The sequence below is a fragment of the Diabrotica undecimpunctata genome, chromosome 9, assembly GCF_040954645.1.
Source record: "Diabrotica undecimpunctata isolate CICGRU chromosome 9, icDiaUnde3, whole genome shotgun sequence".
Classification (NCBI taxonomy): domain Eukaryota; kingdom Metazoa; phylum Arthropoda; class Insecta; order Coleoptera; family Chrysomelidae; genus Diabrotica; species Diabrotica undecimpunctata.
The window spans coordinates 109,783,331-109,802,711 of NC_092811.1; the positions used below are offsets into that span (position 1 = coordinate 109,783,331).

General features: G+C 34.4%; 1 protein-coding gene across 6 annotated transcripts in view; it reads left to right on the forward strand.

The window, feature by feature from the left end:
• Fhos (Formin homology 2 domain containing) overlaps positions 1 to 19,381 on the forward strand; it is a 782,871-nt gene that overhangs the window by 481,938 nt on the left and 281,552 nt on the right. For all 6 annotated transcript variants that reach the window (XM_072543993.1, XM_072543991.1, XM_072543994.1 and 3 more), the window contains one exon: positions 15,564 to 15,673. In XM_072543993.1, the coding sequence (XP_072400094.1) occupies positions 15,564 to 15,673 (110 nt within the window). The remainder of the gene's footprint in view (positions 1 to 15,563; positions 15,674 to 19,381) is intronic.

Consider the following 19,381-nt stretch of genomic DNA (forward strand, 5'->3'; position numbering starts at 1 on the left):
TTTTTTCTATATTTATTGTTATTTACTTTAAATCACTTGGAAAACAATGAAAACGCTAGCTTAACCGACGATCCTAACTCTAAGCTGCGCGTATTAGATCAACGTTTATCAGCTGTTTATATGGACTTAAATCTTTTGGGACCTGTCTGATGAGGACTTGCCCCTATTGGCGGTGTATGCGTAAATTATAATTAGCATTTCACGGGAACTAGGCGCTTTTAGGACGTGTAACAAGCCGCTGGCCACTTCTATGTTAAAATTACTACAAGATGGCAACACTAGATCGATTTAAGAAAAATTGTGACTTGCCCCCTTTTGGACCTGTACCCTTCGAATTATTGTTAAAATGCAAGTTCCTAGGAGGAGAAGGAGAGGAAACCCAAAGAAAATCTTAACATTTCATAACGTAATGTTACCTAGATAGAAAGATAAAAATTCAGAGAAATGTAATTATGGAAGCTGGCTCCTCATAGGGATAAAGGTAAAGAAAATAATGATGGAAGAAAAACGTGCCGTTAAATCTTAGTCTTCATATTTTTTACTTTAATATGTAGCTTTATTATAATGTATTCTATAGTTATATAGTTCGAGTAACTAAAGAGTTACATCTTTTAGTTTTCTTTTGTTAGCAAACAATTTCTATTTGATTCACCAATCAATCTCCCGTTAAAAGTATCAAGAGTTATAGCTTGGAAATAAACTAAGGAGGTACATAAATCAAGTTACTATTTATGGTAATAGTAAATCAAGCATTTAATACAAAGATGTCATAGCTAAACATTAAATTGTTTTAAAAATCTTAAAGTAATAACATAGTTGCTCCTAGGGAAAAGCTATATTTTATCAACCATTTGAATTAGTTGTAACGAAAATATAAATCATCGAAAGTAAAAACAGACATAAATCTAACACGGTTATGGACTATCTATCAATAATGTTTGCTACATTAAGTCCTATCATTGGTTTTAGTGTACAGGGTGCGGCATCGCAAACGACACTAGTCGGGTGTCTTTAAGTCACATTTTTCCTGAAGAAAATTCAAAAACACTTTGAATTTATTCCTCAAGCCATATCTTTTTATCATACAGTGTGTAAAAGCCAAATGAAATAAATTCATTATTTAGGTTACTGTACATATTTATAAAACATCCCGAAACACGTCAAATTTAAATTATAACTTGACATTCTTTAACGTGAAAATGCAACCCCTACCTTCAACCTCCTTAGAATGACAGGTACAACCCTCAATTTTTAAAATAATAAGTATATTCTTGTGATATATCGTTTGAAAGGTCTTTTCATTCTCCATTCAAAAATGTTGTCGCTTTCAAGTTTATTAAGATTAATTAAGATAAAATAAATTAAAATCATATGGTTACCGAAATTCGCTACAATACAATCAAAAACTAAAATGTAATGCAAAACGTAATAAAATGTAGAACACGAAAAAGAACTATGAATGTTAATGAAGTAGATGTTTAAAATGTTCACCGCGAACGTCGTGGCAACATCCTAATCTCAAATAAAACTGTCTTCTAACATTATTTAACATAACAGGCGTGATCGACCTAATCGCAAGCGTTATTCGTACTTTTAAGTCATTTAAATCAAAAGGTTTAGTTTTGTACACATGGCTCTTCACATATCCCCATAAAAAGAAATCTAATAATGTAAGATCAGGTGATCGCGCTGGCCATTCAATCGATCCTCGCCTCCCTATCCACCGATTTGGAAATATTGTATCGAGGTACTGCCGGACATTAAGTTGGTAATGTGGTGGTGCTCCATCCTGCTGAAACCATATCGTATTCGCCGGAACTTGAGGGTTTCCTGGATCAGGATATAAATTTGCCAACGTTGGAATGACATCATTTTGAAGTAGTGCCAAATAATTGTTGCCATTCAAGTTGCCCTCAATGAAAAAGAGACCAATGATATTGTTTCCTACAATCCCTGCCCAAACATTAACCTTTTGAGGGTATTGAGTGTGTTCTTCTCTCATCCAGTGAGGATTTTCCGTGGCCCATTAGCGGCAATTTTGCCGATTAGCATGACCGTTAAGTGAAAAAGTACAGTCATCAGAAAACATAACGTCTTCTAATTGGATAATATTGTTATCCAACATGTCCATCATTTGCTCACAAAAAAAAGTTCTCCTATCAAAATCGTCTTCCATGAGTAGGTATCATCTTATAGGGATGCAATTTATTTTCTTTTAATATGTTTACTATCGATGTATGGCTAGCATTGAATGTAGTGGATGCCTGTCTACTCGATGTATGTGGATTTTCCTGAAACTCAAGCAACACATCTAATTTGAGTTCATCACTCAGTGCATAGGCAGCTGCTTTTTTTATCTGCCTTACATGACCAAACTCGCGAAACTGCTTCTCTATTTTACTTATTGTTCCTTGGGATATAGGCGGTAAATTAGGAAATTTCTCATGAAATAGGCGAGTTACTTCATGTTGTGTTCGGGTGTTATCTCCGTAACCAATCATTTGTAAAACTGTTATTTTATGCATTTCCGTTAATCTAACCATTTTTCAGAATTGAATTGAACTAACTTTTTACTTAAATTAAAATACTCACAACTTAAATAAAACAATTTACTATTGCGTGTTAAAATAACGTTGCCACGGAAATTCTTTAATGGTTTTTAATGGTTACCATCTAAAAATCACATTGCTATGGTTTTTGTTCACTTTCTCGTTATTAAGACCTAAACGGGAAATAAGTTTTGAGTATATTTTAGCGAATTTCGATAACCACATGATTTTAATTTATTTTATCTTAATTAATCTTAATAAACTTGAATGCGCCAACATTTTTGAATGGAGAATGAAAAGACCTTTCAAACGATATATCACAAGCCTATACTTCCTATTTTAAAAATTGGGGGTTGTACCTGTCATTCTAAGGGGGTTGAAGGCAGGGGTTGCATTTTCACGTTAAAGAATGTAAGTTATAATTTAAATTTGACGTGTTTCGGGATTTTTTATAAATATGTACAGTAACCTAAATAATGAATTTATTCCATTTGGCTTTTACACACTGTATACTCAATTGTCGTACTTTCCACCGTGTCTCTCCCTCAATATTAAAAATGAAATTTATTTTTATATCCATTTAGCAAAGATCTTTTAATGTAGAAATCTCATCTATCAACAAGTGTGTTAAATATGAATTCTACAAGCGGCAGTCTTCATTAGCTTGTCATGGTATTGAAATGGAGATAGATTCCTTAGTGATTAAGTTGTAAATAAATCTGATTTATTTATCGTATGGCATACAATAAGAACACATAATTAAAAATCAATATAAAACGTGGAAAATACATGGAATATTACAAACAAGTTTCAGGAACTCATCGAAAACTCGAATCGCCTTCGGGGGCATTCTTCAACAATGTGACGGACGGTCTGTGGTTGCGCAGCTCAGTCACACTCAGGAGTAAGGGCTTTTCCCCATCTATATAAGCTGCCTTTGAAATCTGGGTGTATCGGAGAATCCTACGAATAAGTTGGGTGGATAGAGTTCGTAACGAAGTTGTTTTGCATCGGATGGGAAAAGTTACGGAATTCGTCAAAACAGTTAAAAATCACAAACTTGAATATTTGGGCCATGTTATGCGCCACCCAGAGAGATATAATATACTCCATTTAATAATACAAGGCAAGGTAGACGGAAGAAGAGGGCCAGGTCGAAGAAGAACCTAAGAGATTGGTTGAACAGATCCTCTGCATCTCTTTTCTGAGCTGCCGTCAACAAAATTACTATAGCCAATTTGATAGCCAACGCTCAATAATCGAGCCCGGCACATGAAGAAGAAGATAAGCTGTCAGCACATCTACCGCTGCTTGTTCTTATTCTGTTTAGCGTTGTCCATATATTGCGGGTCAGTTCAAAGTCTGGCAGTTTCTGTTTTCTAAGTAAAGACCATGCTTTTTTGCTTGATTTACATTTACTTAAGTCTAATTTTTTTACAGTTTCCATCCATTTTTGTCGTCTGGCTGCATCCAAACTGTCATAGTTCGTCCTCAATTTCTCGGACTTGGCTTTTGTTTTCTTTTTGATACAATTGCTCACATTTTTTATCCCAACCTGGGACGTACTCTTTACGATATCCTCTGGGTATAGTTTTCTTCGCAGTAGAGATAACCGCGCCAATAAATCTCATGTAGTTTGCACGTGTTGGGGTTATCCATTAATAAATCAGAAAATGAATATCTCTGGTTTTTGCCGGAAATCTGAAGACTATATTTGCATCTTCTCTAAACTTTTGTACTACATTCAGAGTTTAGTAATAGATCCCCTCATTTTTATAGTTTAGTTAACTTTTTCTTTTTTTTTCTTCCTCTTTATAAGCAATTCTGCTTCTGTTCATTGACGGATTAATACCTCTGTGGAAGGTTGTCACTCAGTCTATCTTTTACGCGGTCGTCCCATACTTCTTCTGCCGATTGGAGACTTATCTCTTTCTATTTTGATGACACGGGTCTCCTCCATTCTGCTTATGTGGCTGTTCCATTCTTTTTTCTATTTCGTGTCCATTTATTTATACACTGTAATAGTTTAGTTAACATTGTAATAAATTAATAATCAGTGTGGAGAACAGAAACAATATTGGCAGTTTTTTACATTTAATAATTTAAAAAAAGCACCGTCTAGCCACGATCCCTATCTTGTCAAAATGGATTTCCGAGGCAATTTCCTATATTCTTTTTATAACATGGCGCTGCCGGTATTTTTAAATTTCTGAGAAGCGATGAGAAACGGCTTATAATTTAGGTCGTCATGTAACATACCAATTAGCACATGAATAATATATCGTCCAGAAGAATCTGTTTTTTCATCCACTATGATAAAAAATTAGTGTTATACAACAGTTTTTCAATGGAATTAATTAATTGATTGATGATTTGACAGGTCTTTTTTTAAAGATAACTCTGAATTCAAATAAAAGGCAGATATTGAGCACAGTTTTTTATTAAAACTTGCCCAAGTACTTTCGCTCTTAGAGCATCTTCAGGGGCATCTCACATAAGCCAAGAAACGTTTTTTCAAGTGAAGGAAAATTAATTAACTTCCAAAAAACTCGAAGTTGGTGGTTGATAAAAAAATTTTTATATAACGTTTTATACTTACTTGTTTTAACTATTGCTCTTGTTTTATTAGTAAAGGTGTCAACTAAACTTTTTTTCCAAAATTACAAAACTGTTATCTGAAAGGAAAGATTCTACTTTCTCTAGGTATTGAGAAGAGCTTATCAGCCTTGCTAAGTACTACAGAATCTTTATTGATTTTTTGTTTAATTGATTTAAGCAAATCGTTTTGTTTTTTTAAAGAAGGGTGATTTCTATGAAAATTACGTTTATACTTACATTGTTGTTGTTGAAGTAAGCTAATGCAAGAGTTTCTCAAATACTGTTTAATTTCAGCTTTGTTTGTCATATCTTCTATCAGAATATCCACTGCAAAGCCTCCTAGCACTGAGTCAGGTAACCTAAAATTCTGACAAGAAAGCCTAATCCTAAAAAATAGAATTCATCCTCTGAAAAGTTAGTGTTACTTAGATTTAAGACTCTAGGATGAAATTGTGACCTGAAAACTTATGCGTAAGTGTTGAGGTACTTGTGCGTTGTTTTTGCAAAATCAAACGGTTTAATTTGTTGGTAAGACTTCTCTTATTGGTGGATTGTAAGCGGGAGACCTCATCGTCTATGTGGCTAAAGGAGTCGTTAATAAAAAACCAAGGATGTTGTTGCACAATTTGATCATAAGTAATTTTAAGGTTGGCATTAATATGATGAAGCTTGGTATAGTGCTTTTTTCTCTTGGTATAGTTTTTTTTTCAGGATCTTTTTCTTCTCCAAAATCTGTTTTTCCTTCTTAGGTACATTTTTTGATATTTTGACCTTAGCAAGTGAGTGTGAGATCTGGATTATGCAATCTACATAAAGCAATCCAGAAAATTTCATATTTTATTAGTTGACTTTTATTAGTTTTATTAGTGTCAGTTGGTCTTTTGGTTAATGATTTGAAACAATTATGAAATGTGCACAATCACCATGATTGTAACTGCTCATTCAAGTTGTCATATGTCAGATGTCACTTTAACATTTCCTTTGAGATAAGGAGCCATTCTCTCCCCTGATGCCGCCCACTATGTAGCTTCTTTAAATAAAAAAAATTTAAACTGTTTTTCCTTTGTCTAGTGTTGTGTAAATGTATTATTTAATATTTATGACATTCATAAAAGTGCTGAATAGCCTATAATTTTGATAAAGTATGTCATAAGACGTTATATAAAAAATTTTTTATCAACCATCAACTTCGGGTTTTTTCGAAGATAATTAATTTTCCTTCACTTGAAAAAACGTTACTTGGCTTATTGCAGATGCCCCTGAAGGTCCTCTGAGAGCGAACATACTTGGGCAAGATTTAAAAAATATCTGTGCTCGATATCTGCGTTTTATTTTATTAACGTTCATTTATTCGAGTATTCAACCATATATCACTTTTTTAAAGTTATCTTCGTTGCTTTCTTAAACTGTAATGTTTTTTTTTGTATTAAAATCACCCATGATAATAGGTATTTCATGTTTTTTAAAATATTTTAATATAAGTTCAATATGACCTTAAAATTCCCTGATGTTTTTATCTTCACTCTAATCTGTATGTGCATAGACTTGTACTACATTCCCCAAAATTCCGACTCCGCTTGGATGGGTCTGGTGATTGTCGATTCTAGAATAGTATAACATCCCATTGCTTGTCGGACATTTACCATTACACGGCTATCTGACCTCACTAATTCAGAGAATATCGATTTTCATTTTTTACTATTTTTTTTTCTAAACGATGTAATTCATTAGCTTGAAAACGACTTTTTACGTTTCACGTTTTAATTTGTAAATTTCTCCCAGGCATTTTTAGCATCCTTTGACTATCAAAAGTCTTCCGGGGACTGAGAGCTTTATCTTTACTAGAGAAGAGTAATGGCGTAGTTTTCCCTTGCTTTCACCATCGCAGTCTAAAAGCCATTAAAATTTCTAGTATCCAATAATAGAACTTGGTACTGATGTAGCCCGACATCAGAGTAGGATATGGAAAGGGAAACTTACTATTCTATTGTATGGATAAGTACTAATAAAGGTGGGTTTTCTCGTTTTGCTGGATTAAAATTATAGAAAGGAGATTGGATGACAGAAGAAATCTTGGAAATCATGTAGGACAGAAGAAGGCAAAAGAATATCAACATAACTCAGTATCAACAGCTGCATAATCAAATAAGAAGGAAAATAAGAGAAGCTAAAGAGACTTATTTCGCTGGAAAATGCCAAGAAATAGAAGACTTACAAAACAAATATGATAACTTCAATCTCCATAAGAAAGTTAAAGAATTAGCTGGGGTAGCAAAACAAAAAACCTTAAGCATACTTATGGACAAACAAGGAAATGTTTTAGTGGAGACGAACAAAAATTAGGAAGATGGGAAGAATATATAGAGGAATTATTCCATGACCAGAGACAGGAAAATACATATGAAGATAATCAGAGTAAAGACGAGGGACTCGAAATAACAAAGACAGAAGTTATGCATGCACTAAAGTCTATGAAAAATATTAAATCTGCTGGTCCAGATGAAATACCAAATAAATTGCTAAAACTGGTCAATGAAAAAAACATAGATCTTTTAGTCCAACTACTGAACACAATCTATTCCACAGGAATCATTCCACGTGAAATGCTGACATCAACATTTATTTGTCTACCAAACAAAGTAAATGCCAAAGAATGTAATAATTATCGAACGATCAGTTTAATGTCACATACCTTAAAACCCTGCTAAAAATCATCCATAGTATAATACACGCTAAGATGGAGATGGATATTAGTGATTCCCAGTGTGGATTTCGGAATGGAGTGGGCACGAGAGAGGCACTATTTTCTTTTAACGTGCTGACCCAAAGATGTTTGGATGTTAATCGAAATATAATGACGGTATTAGATTTTTGTTTTGATACAGGGCAGCGACAGCCGCCTATACGTATTTCGACCTCTTTATGTCTCCTCAGAGCGGTATAGCCACTACTCTGAGTACACTAGAGTACAACAAGGCATTTGATAAGGTAAAACATGACCGACTTATAGAAGTACTCAAAAATAAGAATCTGGATGTGAAGGATGTAACATTGATATCAAATTTATACTACAGCTAACGATCAAATGTGAAAATTGGAAGAGAAGTGTCAGAAGAAGTGGAGATAAAGAGAGGGGCCAGGCAAGGTTGCATACTGTCGCCGTTATTGTTTAATGCTTATTCTGAAGAAATCATACAAGAAGCTTTTGTAAACGAGACAGTCGGCATAAAAGTGAACGGAAGTTTAATTAACAACATTAGATATGCCGACGATACAGTCATAATAGCCGACAACTTGGAAGACTTAGAAAGAATAATGAACAAAATATTAAGATATAGTGGAGAATGCGGACTCTCTCTTAACATCAAAACAACCAAATTCATGAAACTTAGCAAGAACAACAATACAAACGAAATATTAACGGTAGGCGGCTAGCAGATTGAGAGAGTAAAAAGATATACTTACTTGGGAACGATAATCACAGAAAATAACGATTATACTGCAGAAATAAGCACGTGCCAACTTCGTGAAAATGACAAAGATTTTATGCAGCAAAAATCTGACATTGGCCCTCAGAATAAGGCTAATTAAATGCTATATACACAGTGTACTCTACTATGGAGCTGAATCATGGACATTAAACCGGAATACAATAAATCGACTTAACGCGTTTGAAATGTGGACATTTAGAAGATTGTTAAGGATTCCATGGGTAGATAGAGTCACGAACACAGAAGTGTTAAGGAGAATAGGCAGAGAGAGGAAAATGGAAAATACAATAAAAGAAAGAAAATTGCAATATCTTGGACATGTGATGAGAGGCGAAAGATACAACATCTTGAGACTCATAATTCAAGGAAAAGTAGGGGGTAGGAGAAGCGTAGGAGGAAGACGCGTTTCCTGGTTGAAGAACCTGAGAGAGTGGTTTGGTTGCAGCTCAAGGCAATTGTTCAGAGCAGCTGCCTCGAACGTCAGAATAGCCATGATGATTGCCAACCTTCGTCGCGGGGATGGCACTTAAAGAAGAAGAATAGTTCTTTAACGACCGAAACTGTCTAAAATTGTACTTTAGAGGAAAAGAATTTGACTAGTATGCTAAAGTAAATAAATAAAAACAAATATTCGTAAAATTAACATTTTTAATAAAAATTACAAATTTTAAGAAAAAACGCTTATAATCTGAACTTTAGCTATTAGTTTGTATTTGGCCGACACCGCACCGATAATAAAGGATATAAAATATCAGTTTGGAACAAAAGATGGTATTCTGGGTATATCGAATAAACAGTCACCATAAAGAAACACTGACTTATGCCAATATAATAGAAATGAGTCTAATTGGATTCGTCCCGTCCGCCGAGTGTATTTTTCTTTTGCAGTTACTTCTGGTTCTAACAATGAATTTTTGTTGATTCTAAATCAGATTGTCTAGTTTTACAACTCATTATGCGGTCTTATTCATTTATTCACTGAATAGCAAACCGCAAAATCCATGTTCTGCGTTGTAGCTCTGTAATAAGCGTTCTACTAACAAATAATAACGTTTATAAAGGCGAATACAATCAGCGAAAACAGAAGCGTACCAAAACCTTTTAAATATATATATTTTAAAGGTATATATTTTGACGACGATCATCCTGAATCTTGAAATGTTCTTAAAATTGTTGAAACAGGTGATTTTTCTATACCAACTGTCCTAGTTACATCTCTCACAGTCATAAACGTATGTTTATTTAGAGCGATTAATTTAGCACGCTTGGTAGGAGTAATATCCATCTTTGAAGAACTCAAAGTAACTCGTATTACACGGAACACAACATTATAAATACCATCTGCTCTGCGTAAAGGCTCACAACTGAACTACTGACACTCTATAGAGCCATCATAGAGCTTCTAGTTAACTTTAACCGGTTTGAAGCGGTTTGGGACATCACCGATACTTACATACTAACTCAGACCAGAATAAAATCTTTGTGCTATTTAATTCAAACAGTAACATTCCCTACATCCGACACTGGGGTAACGACATCTCTGAATCCAAGGGCGAGTCATCTCAGGTTAGCCCGTAAATTAATATTTCCGTATATAACATAATTCACTAAACTATTGCAATGGAATATAGATGGAATTTTCCATTGACTTCCAACCTTACAAAAAAAAACTCTTCCCTGAATTCTCTACCGAAATACTATGTCTCATAAAAACTATAAATCCAAATATTTTAACAATTTTAGAAAAGATAGAGTGCATACCAATAATTACTCTGCAGGTGGAGTTATGACACTTGTTAAAAAATCTTTGGTTGCAAATGTTTTCCCTTTTAATAGTAACAGTGAAGCTATAGTTATAGAGATTACCGCTCCCGTTCCAATTTTTATATGTAACACTCACCTTCCATCTAGTTCCTCAGCTACATATAAAGATTTAAAAAAAAGGCTTATCGAACAGATACCCTCGATTGAGATTGAGCCTTGAATCATCCTAGGTGATTTTAATGGTCATAACTGTATTTGGGGTTCTAATCGTTGAATGGCGTATTCAACGCTATCGTTGTTATTTACTTCTTAGTAGGCTTCTACAATAGAATCTGTAACTATCTGAACATTTTCTGATTGCATGTAAAGCTTATCCTTTGCGCACAAAATCGATGATAGCTTCACCTGTGGGTTTTCCTCTTTTATTAACACGGACTGTTGCCTTTTCGATTTCTTCAAATATAGAAAATGCGTAGTGTAATAGTTCGTTGGTTACGTAGTCCGTGAGATTCTTTACTTTAACTGTAGCCTTATTTGAGATTGCGAGACTTCAGAACAGTTCCATCGATCTCTCTCTTAGCCTTTTTTGCATTGGCATAGTAATCTACCTTAATGAATCCAAAATTTTTATCCTTGTTTGTAAACACCTCTTCGGTTTCTCCATAGAGTTTAAACAGTTCAGTTATATCCCCTTCTGTAACTTCAGATCCTATGTTACTTATACACAATCTGTTTCTGTCGCTAAGCTTGCGTTTTGTCAAATTTACAGGCGGTACATCAAAGAACGGACCAGTCATTTGTTGAACCCTCTTTATAAATTTGTCCTCAGAACCTCGTCTCATGCATCCTCCCACTCGTCCTTGTCCCATATCTGCTCTTTGATCATCACGGCCCTCTCGATTCCTGTCAGGACGATTTCCTCCTTTATCTTCTTGGCGGTTTTCATTGCCATTATTTTTATCTTTTACGTTTCTATTACCACCTCCATAACTGTCTCTACCACGCCTATTTTAAAAATGCTGGTTTCTACCATGGTTCTAGCTATCTCAACCAAATCTTCCTCCTCTTTGGCCGCCGCCACGGCGTTCACCCCGATTAAAATTATTTGGTTTTTCTTGTGTATTTTCGATAGTTGATTCAACTTTAGTTTCAGGAGTTGTTTCTACTTCCATGATACTAAGAGCTGATTTTTTTTATAAAAAACTTGAAAATACGAAAATTTTACTTTCAATTACTGAAATACTGAACACTAACACCTAACTTCACCAACGTTAGAAAGCAAAAAAAGGGTTTGTTGTATTAATGTCCTCTCTCCTTATATTCCTTATAAATCTCCAAGCCTCCTAATACTTGCTTCACATAGACATGATTCCACCTCCTTGCATTTTCTTCCCCAAGTTTGATTTTTATGTCTAATAAGATCATCATCATTTTGGCTTTACAACCCTGTTTGGGTCCTAGCCTCCCCAAGAATTTTTTTCCAGTCGTCCGTATCCATCGCCTTCCCCGCCAAGCACGTATTTCCATATTTCTCATATCTTGATCTATGTTATCTAGGAATCTTGTTCTGGGCCTTCCTCTTCTTCTTTGACCAATAGGTCTATCAAGGAGCGTTTTTCTAGCTAGGTTGGTTTGCTCCATCCGCATTACATAGCCTACCCACCTCAGACGTCCTAGCATAATGTGTTTTACGATATCTGGTTCCTGCTATATTCTATAGAGTTCGAAGTTGTATCGTCTGCTCCAGACACCATTTTCATTTACCGCACCATAGATTCACCTTAGTATTTTTCTTTCGAAACATCCCAACATGTTTTCATTGCTTTTTGTTAAAGTCCAGGTTTCTGAACCATATGTTAGGACTGGGCATATTATTGTTTTGTAGAGTTTTACTTTTGTATTTCTTGATATAACTGTAGATTTAAAAAGAAGATTAAGCCCAAATAGCACCTATTAACCGTGCAAATTTTGCGGTTTATCTCTGCGGTAGTGTCATTTTCAGTATTGACGAGCGTTCCCAGGTATACAAATTCGTTAACTGCTTCGATGGCGTCGTTTTCTATAACAAGTGGCCGTAGTATTTGTGGTCGCGTACCTATTTTCATGTATTTCGTCTTATTGGTGTTTATTATTAAACCCCCTTTCTTTAGTGCTACGCACGCCTTTCGTTCTGCGTTTTCCGTTCTCCCAACAATATTGATATCATCAGCATATTCTAGGATTTGCACAGAGTTGTTATATATTAAACCGGTAGTTGTGATTTGTGACGTACGTATTACTTTTTCCAGAGCTAGATTGAATAGTATACAGGAGAGTGGGTCTCCATGACGTAGCCCGTTTTTTGTTTTAAAAGGTTCAGAGAGTTCCCCTGGATTCGTACTCTGCATTCAACTTTTCCAAGGGTTAGTTTGGTTAGCCTTACCAACTGATTTGGTACTCCTAGGTCTATCATTCCTCTAAACAATTCTCTTCTATTTACAGAGTCGTAGGCTGCCTTGTAGTCTATAAATATGTGGTGCGTGTCGACACCGTATTCCAGTGTTGTCTCTAGAATTTGTCTCAGGGTCTAATAAGATAATTAATTTTTATTTCTAATAATAATAAAGCATTCTTTTAAAAATTCTTTATTGATCTTTATCATGTACTTCTTGCGAGGTAAGCTATTTGCGATATGCCCTTTGCTTTCTTTGGTTTTGTTGTTGGAGTTTATTTCATAATATGCTTTTATGTGTTCTTATTTGTAAAATCAAGAGTACCTTTTAAAATCAAAAGTAGCTTGGAAAACTCCGCAGTGCATGACCAAATATGTATTGGCTCTGACAGCTAAGCTACACTGAAGACTCTAATTTAACAACTTAGATTTGAAAACACTCCCTAAAGGAACTGACAAATCCCAGCAAAGTAACTTTATTATGGGTTTCAGGAAATTATTGATAGCAAAATTGCTGATAGTTTTGTTAAAGGAGCAGCTAGTATTTATTTTATTAGATCAGAACCAATCTGCGATATCTTATAATGAAAATGGATAAAAATATTCGTGCTTAAAGGCGAGCAAAATTTTTTTACAACCTTCTGCTTGCTATGCAAAAATATCGTTACAGGTTTAGAAGGCTGAAATTCAGGTTACTCACAGCTACTCGCTAGACACTGCTCAATTAGCTATCATGAATATATAACGTGAACAGGACAACATGCTGATTTTGCGAAAATACGGATGAGTTGGCTAAATATATTGGGTGCAGGTATTTGATAATTTTGGATCAACGCTATAATGACTTACAATAGGTTTGTTTAAACTTGATTATTTAACGAAATTAGTGACCTCTTTGCTACAGTATATACTAATCCAAAAAAGTATCGCATCACTTATAAAATTGCAAATATTTCTGACAGCAGTTGGTTAATTTAAATTATTTCTTTCTGGCCCGTAAGAATATTAAGGCTAGAATAAATATTAAAAAGAAATTTGTAAATACAGCTTACTGTTTAAGATAAAAAAAAATGTTAATTGCTATTTTGTCTGGTTTTTATATTATCAGTCTTTATTTCACTTTTGTAGAAAGTATACAGTTTCCGTTTAATTTAAAATTTCGTATTAAATATTGAGTTTGGAAGGTCGTGACAATATAAATTTAAATTTAACGAGATATCAAGTGGTTAGAGTAATTTCCCTCATTGAAGACAGAAGGAATCAGAAATATGTGGCAAATTTAGTGGGTGTAAATCAGTCGACAGTATTACGAGTAGTAGTAAGGTACCGAGAGACTGGTCTTTATGAATGACGAGCTGGTAGAGGTCGGTCAAGAGCAACTACGCATGTTGGCAATAGATTTTTAGTCCTTCAGGCTTTGCGTCGAAGACATGTGACTGCAAGTCAACTTCAACATTACTTAGCCGAGACTCGAAATGTACGTGTGTCTTCAGAAACTGTTAGGCACATCTAGTCTGGAATTAGGGCCAGAGTAGCTGCCACTGTCCCGAGACTTACAAGGGAACACCGTATAGCACGTTTAACATTTGCAAGAGAGCACGTAAACTGGAATATCGACGACTGGGGTAACATACTATTTACGGATGGGTCAAGATTTGTTTATACAAGACCGACGACAAACTTTGGAGGAGGATCTATTATGCTCTGGGGCGGGATATCTCTTAGGGGTCAAACCGAATTGGTACAGCTAGATGGAGGATCCTTAACTGCTAATAGGTACATTAGAGAAATTTTGGAGACGCATGTTGTTCCTTACGCCCCATTTATTGGTAATGACTTTGTTTTAATGCATAACAATGCACTCCCACACGTCGCAAGAATCGTTACCGAGTACCTTCAAGAGGTAAATTTACAAGTTTTGAATTGGCCAGCGCACAGCCCGGACTTAAATCTAATAGAACATGTTTGGGACCGTCTTTACAGGAGGGTGAGATCTGGTAATGTGACGCCAGCTACTCTTCAGGACCTGCAACGGTTGTTAACCGTAGATAATCGAGAGATAATATCGATCTAGATAGGTATATAATCTAAGCTCTAATATAATCTAGATTGATAATATCGATCAAGATTATATAACAAGATTAATTGGAAGTATGCCACAATGTTGTCTAGATGTTATAAGAGCTAGAGGAGGCAATACGTCTACTAAATTATCATTACTTTTGATTTTGATTTTTTTTTATTCAATGCTGTTTGTGCGCTTACTTTTAATTTATGAAATAAATTAAATAAAATCTTTGTTTTTCGTACATTCTGCCGTTTTGTTTTAATACTTGTTACGTGCCTAAAAAACAAAAAAAAAAACAACAGTAAAAAATCCATGTTTTAAATTATTTTTAATACGAAATTTGCAGTTTCGATTGCAGGTGATGCGATATTTTTTTGGCGGAGTGTACATAATATGAATTTTGTTTAAATACTATTTTTTTGTTCAGTATTATCTTAAATAAAACTTCAAATCGTACTCTTTTTCGATTTTTCCATAAACCACTGCGTTACATTACGTAACTCTAGGAATTTAGTCCAATATCGACTTTTCTTCTTTTTTAACTAACTGTTCCTATTTAAGTGGAAATAACTTGTACGTTATACGCCACTGAGTAAAGTGACCATAAATACAGAATTTATTGAAGTATTGAAGAAAAATAATAAGCGTTTATTTTGTTACAGTTGGATGATGCGGCGCTTCAGTTGTACAAAGATGGGGACTATGGATCTTACCTTGACCTCGAGGCCTCTATCAGCGAGCAGCAAGAAGAGTTTGAGGGTTTTCAATCAAAGTAAGTGCTTGTGTCATTCTTTTTTAGTCGTAGATGTACTGTCACGTATCATCGTGATTGGTACAAAATGGTTTATTACACAAATGAGTATTTGATAATAAAAAATTACAATTCTTAACAATACAGTTAATATAGTTTATAAAGTTACTTATGCGTAACAGAATATTTTGAAATATTTAATGATATTTCTCAACATGTATGAATGTTCCTTTACAAATATTAATTAAAAATCTTACAATGAAAATAAATACACACTAAATATACATAGTAGAGTAGGCGATAGTGGGGCACATTCGGCTCCATGATTGTTTTTAGGTAAAAAAATACAAAAAATGTTTCATTATATTTAATTTGCAAACAAGAAAGTAAAATTTATACTTTTGTCCATTTAAAAAGTAACACAATTTTGTTGAGTATATATTAGATTTTTGTTAATAAATAAATAAAATATATATTACACTCTGGCTGATTGTGCCCCCAATACCCAAGTGGGGGTACAATCAGCCAGGCCAAGGGGCACTTTGGGCCGCAATGTTTTAAGGTATACATATAGAAACGGCATTGTTACGCCATAACGACATAAGTTAAGCAGTTTATTAAAAGAAACGTTATCAAACATTGTTTTGAACGTACAAAATATGGAAAAGTAAGAGAATTATCACTTCAAAAAAGAACTAATGAACTAAAAAACATTATTAACTAATAACTAACAAAGATATTTACTTAACCGCAATTCCTTCAAAGTTGTAGTGAAATGTCACCGTCGAATCTCTTCGTGATTTAGAGAATTAGATAAGTCTGGCATGAATACTTGATTTTTCGAAGGTCTCTGTATCCTCTATTGGAGGAAAATAAAATTTATTAGAATTTCCCCCACGCCGCAAATATTTGACAAAATATTCAGAATCACATATTTTTTCAACCACATTTCCAACATAATAAACCACTGTTGTTTTCAGTTCAAATTTTACTAATATGAAAGTGTCTTTTATGAGTTCCTCGCCGGAGTCAAAAGATGCAAGACTTTCATTGTCATCCGAGTCGTCACAAAAAATACTGACTTCCGATTCACTGCTAGAGCTGTCATCAAAAACTTTTTTTTATTTTTTGGATTTTTGCTTTCTTTGCTTGCTCATCCCTATTGATTAAGAATTTTTGCTTCTTTCCTTGATTACTGTCCTCTTTTTCTGATTTCACTTTTTCTTTTATTTTTTTTTTTCATTTTCTATTTCTTTCAATCGCTGTTTTTCAGGGATTTCTTTATAAATTCTAGATTCCTCGGTTTGCTTTAATTTTTCTTTTTTTATCTTGATGTTTTTCAACTATTGGGAAAGGTCTTACATATTCAGGACTTAGAATTTTGCTCGGAACTGTTTCGTCGCCCTCGATCCCCGACTTTTCAATATTATCTTGTACACTTAAAGACGGTGCCTCATATAAATAGTCTTCGATATTTCTTACCCTGGGAAATATGTAAATCGGTGGTAATGATTTTCCTATGGCGCTTATAACCCCGACAACTGTTACAAGTTCACCTCTTTCAGCCGACGATTCTAGACTTATTTGCTTTTTACCCTTTGGTGCTACAATTTGGGAAGGGGGTAGGACTGTTGTTTCACCTGTTTGGTCCAGGTTAAAGATTCGATCAGGGCTAAAATTATATTTTTGTAACACTGTCTTGTAATTTTGGAAAAATTTCTCCATTCTTGTTTTAATAAATCCGAGACCTCTTGCAAAACTCGTGCTTTTCGGTTTTCTTAATGATAAATCAGAGTGCCTTTTCATAAAGCCAAGTAGCCATTCTCTTCCTGCCTTTTTATTTATATCCCAGCTCCCTGGATATTTTCAATTTGGTAAAATCTTCGCGTAGTCAAAAACCATTGATCTTATTTGTTCGTAGGTTAAGTCATAATTCATATTAGAACGTTGCTTTATGTAACCCACTAGCATGTCTTCTTGTGAGGAAGAAAATACACTTCTTGAAGCGTACTTGACTAAAAAACATATATTTATTCATCTATGACAAACAAGTACATCAAAAAATATTTAAAACACAACACAAACACATTTAAGAACAATCAACTAACCTACTATTACATTTTCGCTATCGTATCCATTATCGTCACACTTTTGTAAAAACTCTTCAACCGTCATTGTTCTTAATATTTTTTTCATGCCAGATTGCAAAGTTTGTCTTTTTAAATGAAACGTTCTTGCTGCCTCTCTTTCTGACATATTTCTTGAAAAGATATTTTGTAGAGCATTTTTTATGCGCTGCTCACTTATATTTGCTCGATCTGTTTTATTTTGGTACTTTCTTACCATCTGTAATACAAAATAATCACTAAAACTACTACTAAATTAGTGTGGGGCACAATCGGCCACCGCCGAATGTACCCCGTTAGGCCGGCCGAAAGTACCCCACCTGACTTTGCAAGCACGAAAAATTTATTGTGACCTTCTGGTCAAAGTTAGAGGTTATGTCAATGCATATTCTGAAACTAGAGATTTTCAACCTAACATGAGCAAATTTTTACAAATCACATCTAAATCACATAAAATATATATTTTTTAAAAACTTACCTTTAACTTAAAAAAACACACTTAAAAACAAAACAAATATTTGGACGCTGTTTATTGCAGAAATACCAACAACTAAAGTAAAGATGGATTGTTGCTACATTTCTAGCGAAAATTCGGCGCGAAATTCTGCTTATTTAAAATTTTATTTGCAGTGGCTGAATCTGCCCCCAGGCCGAATGTGCCCCACTCTCCCCTAGTGTTATAAGAGATAATATTCATAGACCAGTAAATATTTACAGGATATAACAAATAAGATAAATTAAACCAAATATACTGAGGTCAAAAATAGATTGACTGAACCTAACTCTCCAAAATACAAATCATCATCATTCTAATTATATTTTTCTATAATTGTCCATCTTGGATCACTCCAATATCAATCTCCTTCACCGACATATGTCTTGCCTAAGCATCTCCATCTTTTCCTTCCTTTCCTAATCCGCCAAGGCACTTGAAAATCTGCAATTCTGCGTATTGGGTGACTAACGTCTTGACGTTGAACATACCCCAACTATCTTAACTTATGCTCTCTCATTTTGGCATCAATTGGTGCCACCCCTAGACTTCCCCTAGTATGTTTATTCTTAATTGTATCCTTTTTTGTCGTTTCAATCATCCATCTTAATCCGGAATTCAAGGAAACGTGGAGTGCAGGGCTTCGAGAGTTTACTCTTCGCGAAGTAGAATAGAAAATACATAATAGTGAAAAGAACAGAGAGAACGTTACTGTCAAATTAATATTTACTTTTTAATAAATTCATTCGATCTACCCCAAAATGCTGTTGGACCTTTCCCAAATATTCAGTGTTTAGTTTAGGTCTGTTTCACGTCACCAGTATTCTTCTTCTTCTTCTTTTTTATAAGCAAAAGTGGGTGGGCGCGTATCGTTTATTATCAGCGTCATCATTATAAAGCATCGTTTATTAATTTGGAAATTACAAGAAACTAACCAAAAAAGAGGAAATTGGCCATACAGCCAGAGAGTAGAAATAGTAGTTAGGCAATTTTATTTCCCTGTATATATAGTTGTTGGTACTTTTTAAATCTGTTATACATATATTAAGCAAGTTACGAAGTTACTGTAATTTTTCAATTACACTGTGTGAATTTTTGATTTTATGACCA